At 49.0% G+C, this 10,522-nt stretch overlaps 8 protein-coding genes across 8 annotated transcripts; 4 read left to right on the forward strand and 4 right to left on the reverse strand.

The window, feature by feature from the left end:
- Positions 1-1,458, reverse strand: NEMAJ01_2287 (uncharacterized protein; the record flags this gene model as incomplete). Its single annotated transcript, XM_047916125.1, has 1 exon — positions 1-1,458. A coding segment is annotated over one exon (1,458 nt), but the record flags the coding sequence as incomplete, so codon positions are not given.
- Positions 1,459-2,026: 568 nt separating this feature from the next.
- Positions 2,027-2,632, forward strand: NEMAJ01_2288 (Ras-related protein Rab-1A; the record flags this gene model as incomplete). Its single annotated transcript, XM_047916126.1, has 1 exon — positions 2,027-2,632. One exon carries the CDS (start codon positions 2,027-2,029, stop codon positions 2,630-2,632), a length of 606 nt encoding a protein of 201 aa, XP_047772083.1.
- A 255-nt stretch (positions 2,633-2,887) lies between these two features.
- Positions 2,888-3,304, reverse strand: NEMAJ01_2289 (histone H3; the record flags this gene model as incomplete). Its single annotated transcript, XM_047916127.1, has 1 exon — positions 2,888-3,304. One exon carries the CDS (start codon positions 3,302-3,304, stop codon positions 2,888-2,890), a length of 417 nt encoding a protein of 138 aa, XP_047772084.1.
- Positions 3,305-4,231: 927 nt separating this feature from the next.
- NEMAJ01_2285 (uncharacterized protein) lies at positions 4,232-4,468 on the reverse strand (the record flags this gene model as incomplete). Its single annotated transcript, XM_047916123.1, has 1 exon — positions 4,232-4,468. One exon carries the CDS (start codon positions 4,466-4,468, stop codon positions 4,232-4,234), a length of 237 nt encoding a protein of 78 aa, XP_047772080.1.
- A 21-nt stretch (positions 4,469-4,489) lies between these two features.
- On the reverse strand, positions 4,490-4,720 carry NEMAJ01_2286 (uncharacterized protein; the record flags this gene model as incomplete). Its single annotated transcript, XM_047916124.1, has 1 exon — positions 4,490-4,720. One exon carries the CDS (start codon positions 4,718-4,720, stop codon positions 4,490-4,492), a length of 231 nt encoding a protein of 76 aa, XP_047772081.1.
- A 9-nt stretch (positions 4,721-4,729) lies between these two features.
- NEMAJ01_2290 (uncharacterized protein) lies at positions 4,730-5,734 on the forward strand (the record flags this gene model as incomplete). The annotated part of the gene is made up of 1 exon (XM_047916128.1): positions 4,730-5,734. One exon carries the CDS (start codon positions 4,730-4,732, stop codon positions 5,732-5,734), a length of 1,005 nt encoding a protein of 334 aa, XP_047772085.1.
- Positions 5,735-5,759: 25 nt separating this feature from the next.
- NEMAJ01_2291 (uncharacterized protein) lies at positions 5,760-6,869 on the forward strand (the record flags this gene model as incomplete). The annotated part of the gene is made up of 1 exon (XM_047916129.1): positions 5,760-6,869. The coding sequence occupies one exon, from the start codon at positions 5,760-5,762 to the stop codon at positions 6,867-6,869; it is 1,110 nt and encodes a 369-aa protein (XP_047772086.1).
- A 401-nt stretch (positions 6,870-7,270) lies between these two features.
- On the forward strand, positions 7,271-10,144 carry NEMAJ01_2292 (uncharacterized protein; the record flags this gene model as incomplete). Its single annotated transcript, XM_047916130.1, has 1 exon — positions 7,271-10,144. The coding sequence occupies one exon, from the start codon at positions 7,271-7,273 to the stop codon at positions 10,142-10,144; it is 2,874 nt and encodes a 957-aa protein (XP_047772087.1).
- Positions 10,145-10,522: the final 378 nt, after the last annotated feature.

Raw genomic sequence — 10,522 nt, forward strand, 5'->3', positions numbered from 1 at the left:
AAGCTGTTCTGCAGCAATCTGCGAGTCGCACTGCAGCCCGCTTTTGCACAGCGACGAAAGCGCAGCCGAGTTGACAAAGGCCACAAATCCCAGGGCCAGGCTTGCGATGAGGGACCCGCACATGCAGCAGTAAAGTATGCAGTACAGCCAGTTCTTGTCAAAGACTATCGAGATGATAACGCCCAAAACAAGCAGAACCTGGAAAAAAATCAGAATTTGCGTTAACCACAGAGAGAACCGCATGTCTGCGAAAAACGGGTCTTTGCTTGCGCTGGAGCTTGCAGTGCCCGCCGGCCCGTACACGGCAGACATTCCCCCATTGCTTATGATCATGTCGTGGAGGGTGTCTGCTATTGAGGCGTCTACACTAGGCTGGGCGACTGCCCGAGAGGAGACAATCAAAGAAGTTCCCGGGTGGGCGTCCCTCTTTTTCACAATACTGAGGGTTTTTGTCTGCCTCTTTACCCAGAGGTTTTTCCGGGGCTCGCTCACAGGCAGGGCGGCACTCCCTATGCTTACACACACGGAGTTAGACCCGACCTTCAGCCTGCTGTACTTCGCGGAAACCCCCGCAAACATGCGGTCGTACTTACTCACGAGCGCAATTATGGCTGACTCCATCGCGCCAAAGTCAACTCCCACCGTGCTTAGCTCGCCCCTTGCGTAGTAGGACTCCCTGTTCAAGTCTTTGAACGCCTTCATGAGGTCAAACGAGTACTGCCGGTACTGGAGCCTGCTCTGTTCAAGGTTTCTCTCAATTTCCTGGTACTCTTTCATCACGCCGTCTATGTAGATCAGGTCTGCCTTCGCCTCGTCAAACTCTGTATTCTCCAGGAAAATGCAGTCTTGGCAGTCCTTGTTTTTCAGCCTTTGGCTGGTCTTGAATATGCAGTACTCGGTTTTCTGCGAGGCATATGCAGGCACTTGTGCAACAGGGCCTACCGAGGCGCCGGAAGCAGGGGCGCCCATCATGAGGTTGCTGCGAAGAAGCCTCCTGTACGTGGCAGAGGCTCTTTCCCCAAACTTGAGCTCGTCCTGTTTCTGCTCGAGTTTTCCGTCCAGGCCATTCGAGCATATTTTTTGCCGGTTCTGCGGGGTGTTCGTAAGAAAGGACGAAAACGGGATTGAAATGCTTACGTCCGTGTACGTGGCGTCGAGGGATATCTCGGTTTTAAGCATGTTCTGGACTGTTTCCAGAAGAAATATCGAAACCACCATAAAGATAAAAGCGCACAGAGTGTCCTTCTGTGTAAAACTGCGCTTTCTGAGAATAATAAACCCAAGCGAGCACACAATAACAACTGTAGTGACAAAAAAAGAAAACATCATTCTTTTAGAGGAGAGAACTGTCATCCAAAGGGCGTCCCACTGGCTGAAATCCCATACGCTGACTTGCTCAAACAAAGAGTATTTCAGCAGCGCATTTCTAACCGTGCTTCCTAAAGACTCATACGCCATTTGTGCGCGCAAGACACGGCTTATATCCTGTTTCATGCGCAACTGTTTCACACTTGGCCCTGCACGCCCCCAGCGCAAGCCCCCTTTGAGCAGAGCACAATTGGCCACTTTCGCAGAACGTGTTTCAGCACAGACTCCCACGCAGCAGCCTTCCAAAGAGGACAGACGTTATCCGGCCCGAGAGATGCTTCGCACTCCGCCCACGTCTAGCAGGACCTGCCCGTACGCATGCAGCACCAGGCTCTTTGCATCCTGTTTGGCGCCTCTTCAGAAAACAGCGCTTTCCCGGAAGCCCCAAGAAAAACTGCAGAAGCTTAGGCTGTGCCAGGCGCGTTTACTGCACACAGCACGCACAGATGCGCTTTCTCTGCGCCTTTGGGCTGTGCATGCAGATGCTTTCTGGGCGGAATTTCAAAACCCCCAAAATGTGCGGTTTCAGAATCTGCAAAATCTCCTGCAGATGCACCACCAGAAATGAACCCCCCAGAAAAGGCGCACTTTCTGAACTTGTGCGCATTGACCACTCGCACGCGTATTTCTGCATTTTTATTTTTGTGTTTTTATTGGAATGCATGAAGAATACGCTCTATTCAAAATCCTGGTTGTAGGAAGCAGCGGGGTCGGCAAGACTTGTCTTCTTCTCCGGTACACAGACAGCATCTACAAAGAGACATACGGAACTACGATAGGGGTGGACTTCAAAATGAAAAACATCACAATAGAAGACAAAACCGTAAAGCTGCAGCTCTGGGACACAGCAGGCCAGGAAAGATTCAGAACCATCACCTCAAGCTACTACAGGAACGCGAACGGGATTCTTCTGGTTTTTGACATCACGGACTCGGAAAGCTTCAACGACCTAAAAGGCTGGGTGAACGAGATCCGAAACAACATAACAAGCAAGATCGTGGTGTACATTCTGGCCAACAAAATAGACACCGAAACCCCCGCAGTCTCGGACGAGGAGATCAGCGCGTTCATAGAGAAGTACAGAACCGACACTCTGAAAATAATCGGGCACAGCAAGGTCTCTGCCAAGACTGGGGAAGGCGTAAACGAGGCCTTCCTGCAGACAGCCAAAGCCATAATGCAAGAGTCCCCGCCCAGCAAAAAAAGAGAAAGAGTAAATATAGAAAGCGACGAAAACGTAAGGGGCTGGTGCTGCATCGGATGAAGCCTGCAGAAACCCCGCGCATAGAGCCACAAATAATAAACAGTCTGTTGAGATCTCTCTCCTGCAAGAAAAGAAGAAGCCCTTTTTGAAGCCTGCAAGCCCGAGCGAAAACTCATTCTGCGAAAACATTGTTTTTTTCTGTGGCGCGCCCGCGGAAGTCCAGGGATTTTCAATTTTCGGGCAAGGCAGAAACAAAATGTGAAAAATATGCGTGGGCAAAAATAAACATTGAATGTGGTGCTTTTTACTGATGAATTATCTGTATCTGCCTCGGATCTTCATGGCCAGTTGAATGTCTCGGGGCATTACTGTAACTCTGCGGCCGTGTATCGCACAGTCATTCGCATCCTCGAAGAGGCCAATAATGAAGGCCTCGGTGGCCTCCTGGAGAGACGCCAAAGCACTTCCTTGGAATCGCGAGTCGGACTTGAACTCCTGGCATATTCCCCTCACCATTCTCTGGAATGGCTGCTTTCTTATGAGGAGCTCTGTGGATTTTTGGTATCTTCTGATTTCCTTAAGGGCTACGGTTCCTGCTCTGTATCTGTGAGGGCGCTTGATGCTTCCACCTACTGCGGACGATGTACTCTTCTTTGCTGCTTTGGTTGCCAGCTGTTTTCTTGGTGCTTTTCCTCCGGTTGACTTTCTTGCTGTCTGCTTTGTTCTTGCCATTTTACAGGGGTGTGTTTTAGAAGAATCATAAATAAAAAATAAACACAATAAGGAGTCTGGACCCGCGAAAGAACCAATAGAAAATTAAGAGACTTATTTCGTAAATATTTTAATTTTAATTTTTATCTTTATTGGTTTCGATTAGGTGGAAATTTATTTAAAAAGGCCATGCTGTGCTTACACGGAGTGCTTCGAGGGAAAGGCGGGGCGGAGTGCAGGAAGGAAGTATGTTTTTAGGCGGGGTTTTTTGGAGGTTTAGGAGAAGTTTCACATGGTGCGGCCGCGTCTTTATTGGTGATGGCATGAAACTTCTGGGAGTGACGGAGTGTGTTTGGCACGCGGGAGAGGCCTTTAGATGGGTCTTTATGCGGGCTTGCAGAGGATGCTGGGAAAAGAGCACTTTGGAAGGGCCTTTGCACTCTGGGAGGGTGAAGTGCTTTTGCACGCTTGGAAGAGGCAAGGCTGTGCGTGCTTGAGACTTTTCTGCACGTGTTTGGACAGAGAATCGCCGAACTCGCTTGCTTGGGTGATCTTCGAATGTTTGCTCTTCGCCCGAATGTTTGGCAATTTGCGTCTTTATTGCGGGCGGGTATTGCTCTATTTGCTTTCTTGGAGCGGCCTAAGCGCAGGATGCCGGCCTTCCGAAATCGAGCATGTGTGTCTGCGTGCAGGGCAGAGGCTGCATGTCGCGCCGTTCTGCGTTTTGTTGCATTCCCTCGATTCGCCTGCTGTAGAGGTGGAGGGCGAGCGCCAACTTTGAAAACAAAAAATCAGAAAAATATTGGAAGATGCGCAGCTGCTGCTAATGTCTTCAGAGGGCAAAAGTCAGAAAATGCAATTTTCCTTAAAACCAAACACTTTTTATTAGGCGGGGGCAGGGACCCTGCACGCTTGCTCTGAGTGCGTGCAGTTAGCTTTTGAGGGCTTTCACGCAGTTGGGGGCCTTGCTCCTTCTTGCTTGCATTTGTTTTTTTGCGGGAGGATGTATTCTATGATGTGCTTGGAGTAGTATAGGCGGGTCTCGGCCTCCGTGCACAGGATCACGTTCAGATGCTCGTCGATGCTTAGCAGCTCTCCTGTGACTTTCTCGGTGGCTCCTTTTTGTGCCACAACCAGGCACACTTCTTTGTGCATGCTTTCAAGAAGAAACTTGTACACACCCATAAAAATGTGCGGGTGGGCTTTCTATTTATCCAGCGGGTGCTTCTCGAGCAGATTCATCTCCCTCAGAAAGCTCAGAAAAACGTTGCTCTCTCCCTCCTCCACGAAGATTTCAGGCTTCCCGTCGACTTTCAGGAGGTACTTCTTGTACATTCTGTCGTATACGATCAGCTCGCACGTGTCTGTGCTGAGGGCGTGGTTCAGATCGCGTATTGAGGTGTTCTTTCGCTGTGTATTTATTGAGAATATTTTCATTTTCTTTTTATGGCTGAAATTGTTGTATTAATAGAAGGCATAAAGGACGAAATTGCCAAGCACCTTTTTCGGGCGCTGCGCTTTACGTTCCATCGCAAGAGTATTCTTGCAGGCTGCTTAGAAATGAACGGCCTGGCAATTTCCTTATTAAACCCAAACTATAACGGAGTCTCTCCAAACGAGCTCAAGTGCAGAGAGTACTTCATAAGAATAGCCAAGAGCAAAAACGTGCTCCTCATAAACGACATTGAGTACCGGAGAGAAGACTACTACACCGCAGAGTACAACACAGACACAAAGTACATACTGATTATAAAGGACACAAGCAGAGCAGGGCCTGCACACCTGCCAAGATCCCTGAGCAACGAAGCCCTCCAGAGCATGGACAGCACGCACATATACAACGGGAACAGCCCAATGGAGGGCTCGGAGTACTACACAATGTACACGCACTGCAGAAACTACAAGGAAAAGCTGGTCGTTCTCCTGTGCAACATAAAGAAGAGCCTCCTGAGCTGCCACAAGCTTCGGGTTGTGCACAAGCTGTACCTCCTCACCCGGTATAGCAACCTGTGCGTGCTGAACACCGGGTACAACGTATTCTACAAAAGCAGCTGCGATGTTCTAGAGAAAGTCAGCGCACTCCTGCACAGCATGAAGAACAAGTACACGCTGTTTATATACACAGGCGGACAGGCCGAGAGCATAGTAAAGAAGCACAGCATAACAGACGTGATCGTGATAAGCGCGAAGGGAAAGGACCCGGGAAGCCCGATACAAAGCAAGCCCGGGCTGAACATCGTAAAGATAGAGATTCCCGTGCGCATTGAGAACATCTTGGCAGAGATTGAGAAAACAGCCAAATCCCTGCTGATTTGCGATGTTTCCGTGGCGAAAACCCTCATACGGCACATCAAGCGGGAGGAGACAGAGACAAAGCTGGGCAGAAATGTTTTGGTGAAACTGATGGTTAAAGGCTTTGAGGTGACAGAAAAGAAGTATGATGTAAAGTAGAAGAGGGAGTAAATATTTTATTTTTATGTACGAATTTCAGTACTCGTGTATATATAACAGCAGACACGACTTGCAGAGCAAAAGAGTGATAGACCACGGAAAAAGCCTGGGGTACGTGCACTCCGAGCACATCACAGAAGGGCGCATATTTCTTGTGGGGACTCTAGAAATAAGCTACAAGAGAGAGCCGATACTGTCGAAGTACAGCGAGGCCAGCAGAGAAATAGAGAAAAGTCCGACGGATCACCTGTTCAGTGCAGCCGTGGACCCTAGAGAGCTCTATGTAGACGAAAACGTGCAGAATGAAGCCTGCCCGCTCGGATGCATTTTGCCGGAGACCGAATACTTCCTGGAAAGCCCGAACTTGGAGAGGGTGAAGCTGCTCCTGGGCGACGATGCAAGCACCCACTTGGTCGACGGAGTTGTGATTGGCGTGTGGGGGGAGAGAACAGCCGACCACCAATTCCTGGTCAGCGCGATCATCCATGCTCTGGACGCGGCAGAGCCCGCGGGGAAGGAGTCCACAGTGTCCGCACGCCCTTGGAAAGAGGCTGGAAAAATGTCAGACCAAGACATTTTCAGGGACCAGGTTTTTCTGGTAACCCGAACAAAAGAGGCGAAAATGGCGCCGAAAGAAACCACGGTCATGCACCTGGGCATGCTGGATGAAGACCTGGAAGAGCCGCACGGCAGAGTCCTGGTTGTGCCAACTGCTCCGGAAAGCGCTTTGTTTATGATTCCTTGGAAGGCGTGCGAAACCACAGACGGTTTGCGAACAAAACACAAGAATCTGGAGGCAGTTGCAAACCCGTCTGTTCTTAGCGTCAATGGAATTGCAGTGGGGATTGTGAACATAAAGAGCATACTCTGCCTGCTGAAGCACCACAGCGCCATGTGCACGGAGGCCAACTATTTCAAGGCCTTGGAAATACTCGTGAAGAACATGCATCTGTCCCCGCTGTCGCCTCTCTCTTGCCCAACCCTGCCGATGAAAGAAGACGTGCTTGTCATGGGCAGAGTGCCTGACGTTTTGGTGCTTAAGTGCGGCGTAGACAGCACGAAGCGCATACAAATCAGCGGGTGGACAGTGCTCTTGGTGCTGGTGAAGAGCCAGGCGCTCGTCCTGTCTAGGTAAGCCCTTTCCGGGCAGTATCTGGAACCTCCGAGATCACGCTTTCCTGATGCTTTCCTAAACTATTTCCCGCATCAGGCAGTCAGTGCTCATCTTGCGATGGGGTCTAAGGAAATAAAAATATGCTGGAAGTGCGCCCATGTTTTGGCCCGGAGCTGGTGGGCTCTAAATGGCCGCAATTGCCCTCTTCTCTCCGTGCTTTCATTAGAATGTGGGTAATTCCCTGGAATATGCAAGATGTGCACACCGAGAGTTTTTGCAAAATTTCCAAATTTGATCTGCATTTATCAATGTTTGCCTGCCGCAACATTGTTTTCTTCATTAAGCAAATATTTGCAACAAACAATGGCCGATGATTTTGATTTTTGCAAACATTTAATAGAGAAAACCCGGCCCAAAGCCAAATGGAATATACAAACGTGCTTGTGCTTCTTATGTTTGCATATGCCGTGTGCTCAACACACAGCATGCATACGTTCCAGAACGAGTCTGAGCGCTACTCCTTTATGGATCACGGGCAGGACGTATACTTTGCGCAACACGCAGGCATGAATAACTTGGGCTTTGCTGCTGATGCATACACTGCAGAGCCTAGCACTGCCCGCATGAACTATATGGACCAACCAATCCCAGAAGAATTTACACAAACATACTCCGACATTCTGCAGCCCATGGAGAGTTTTCGCATAGACCAGCAGAAAAATCCGACTTGGGAAGCCCACAAGCGCATGGCAGCGACCAGATACTCCTCTGCATCTTCTCAGATGTCTGCATCGAGCAATAACACGTACGACAACAGCTATGACACCTTCACAAGCGACTCCGACTCTAACCAAATGCCAGACGCTGAAAGGCCCAGGCTTGTGCAAAAGCGTAATTTCTCTCCACGTGCTGGCAAAGCCCCCATGGAAGAAAGATCCTCCAGTGCACGAATGTCCGATGAAACCACCAGCCCAAGGAGCACGCACATCTCAAGCAAGAACGCAAGTTTTTCCAGCGTGGAGGCTGCCTTGGAGGAGTTTAGCTCTTTTGTAGAGGATTTCACTTCTAACCCACCCTCAAGATCCTCTATGATGAGTCACAGCTACAGCGAGACGCAGGAAGAAAATTCTGGTTCTCGTGCGGAAAGAAGCGCATTGATGGATGCGCCTGCCCACGGTATAAACTTGCTCAAGGCTGAGGAGCCACGCCTCTTTGAAGAAATGCACTACACATTTCACAAAATAATGGCAGCCCCCGCCCCTGGAAACACCTTTGGAGTGGGCAAAAAGGAAGAAATCATCCTCAATGAGAGCGAGGGAGTTTACAGGACTGCAAATGAGCCCTATTTAGAGCAGGGCCAGATAAACCGTGAAAATAGCATATACGGTTCTTTACCGGGACGCTTTGCAGAGGACGCTGCAGAAAAACATGTACAAAAAAAAATGCCGAACAACACTATTCCTCCTGCACGCCCTGTAGACGAAGAAAAAAGAGGAAATAGCACGAGGAGCCACAATCGCTTGCCCAACCGCCCTATTTCAGATCCTAGTCGCTCTGAAAAGAATTTTAACCCGACAGCACAGAAATCCCCGTTTAAAATGGACTTTTCTGAGATATTCAAGAATGATGCGCCTCCCACGAAGCATTTGGAGCCGTCTCCTGCGCTTCCCGCCCAGGCGAATCGTTTTCCACTCTCAGGCAACGCGCCAGCTGCCAGCAGAGCGCCTCAAGCACGCAACGGCCCAATCGATGGTGCTAGGCCGCAGGAGATCAACAACCAGCTGAGGAGGAAAACCCCCGAATCGTCGCCCTACTGTACCACAATGAACCCAATTTCCATATACCTAGATCAAACTAAGAGCATGCTGAAGGTCTCTGAGTTTTTAGAGGTTTACCCGGATGGATCTACGTATCCAAAGCACTCTAGGATGTTTTTGGTGACAAAAACCCTTTCGCGCACAGGAAACAACCTGTTCATGCCCGAGGCACAAAACCTGGCGATGATACTCAACGCCGAGCAGAAAATGGACAAGCCTGCAGTTTTCCTGCTTGACAGTCTAGAGTTCAGTGCACCGAGTGCTGACTCCGGCCCAATACCAACGCCAAAAATAAGGTCCAACCGTTGCATTAAGGTAGGCTTTACAGGCATGTGCAAAAGCCTGTCAAGCATGAAAGAAATAACGATGTTCCTCACAAAACTTGCAAGCCAGGTCAACATTTATATGGGCACGTGCAAATGCGGAATTTCAAAAACTTGCGGAAACAAGGCCTTTGCCATGGGCATGATTGAGATGGTGAAGAAGGACTGGTCCGACCATATGAAACAAAGCCAGAGTTTGTCGATTATGTACCAAGACGTCCACATTGAGAGGATAGAGGACTTGGTGCGCGAAGATAGGGTCCGCCAGCAGCATTATATGCACTTGCAGTTTGATTCCCTCAGGGTTTCATTCTCCAACCTGCCAGGCGTCATTACCAAGCTAATATCGGGTTTGAAATCGCCCAACGTCTTCTATTCCAACTTTATGGTGCGGTCCTTGATCATTGAGCTTCCTAAAATAGCCTTGCCCTCCAAAAGCAGCGTGCAAAAGAAAGTGCAGCAAAATGCCATGGATTCGATCCGCGGTATGATTTCCAAGTATATGAAAAATGTGCTAATCGAAAAGCGGATAGAAGCCCCGTCCAAATTCGCAATAGGTGCCACGAGCAAACAGCCCAAAAACATCTCCAAAATGACTTACTTGATTCCGCCAGCAACTGCCGTTTCCAAAGTGTGCTTCTCCTTCAACACGGCAGACTATGTGCCCACCTCTACATACAAACAAATATTAGGGTTCTTGAAAGAGAATGTAAATGTGCTGAAAACTGAAATTTCCATAGAAGAAACAACATCGCTGCAGCAGCTTCATGGTTTTATCGCAACAATGAAGAAAAAGCTGGTATCGATAAATGACTACACAAATGTTTTCTTTTCGGCTAGCATATATGACCACACAAAGGGGGATATACCCGAGCCCAAAGGAAAAATGCTCTGCAACACAGAAGAACTTTGGCTGCTGCTCTCCGGGCTATGCGATAAAATCATTAACATTCCTAATCAGAAATCTAAATTTGTCGAAAACTCGTATGTTCTTGAGGTGTCCATCAACCTAAGGTTCCCACCCGCAAACCCAAATGCTCCCAGAGACATGTCCTACTACACCAAGAAGTACCCCCAGAGAATCTACAAAGACATAGCGCATAGTCTGTGGGCAGCCTACAACATAACCCCAGAGATGCTGGGCACCGGGATTTGAAATAAACAGAATTAATGTATTACATGCACGCACCACGCGCGCTTTATATCTCTAGAGAGCTGCTTTTCTTTGGCAGGCCTGCTTTCAAAGGTCCTCGCACACTCTGCAGCTTCGCAGGTGCCCAACTAGCTTCTTCTGCAAATATCCCCATGTGTGCACTGATTTTTCCTTTGCCCACTCTCTTGCACGCTGTCAAACTGTCAAGCCTCCACATTTTATGTCACTTTCGTGCTGCTTTATGCCATGCGAAGACACTTGAAATCTGACGTGTTCGTGCTTTCTCTCAACCCGGCCTTGGGAACTCTCTGAGCAAGCTTTTTTCTTTGCGCTGCCAGGAAAGACAAGCAAGAGTACACTGCCTTAAGCAATGCATAGGCC

Source organism: Nematocida major (assembly GCF_021653875.1).
Source record: "Nematocida major strain JUm2507 chromosome Unknown 2285, whole genome shotgun sequence".
NCBI classification, from domain to species: Eukaryota; Fungi; Microsporidia; genus Nematocida; species Nematocida major.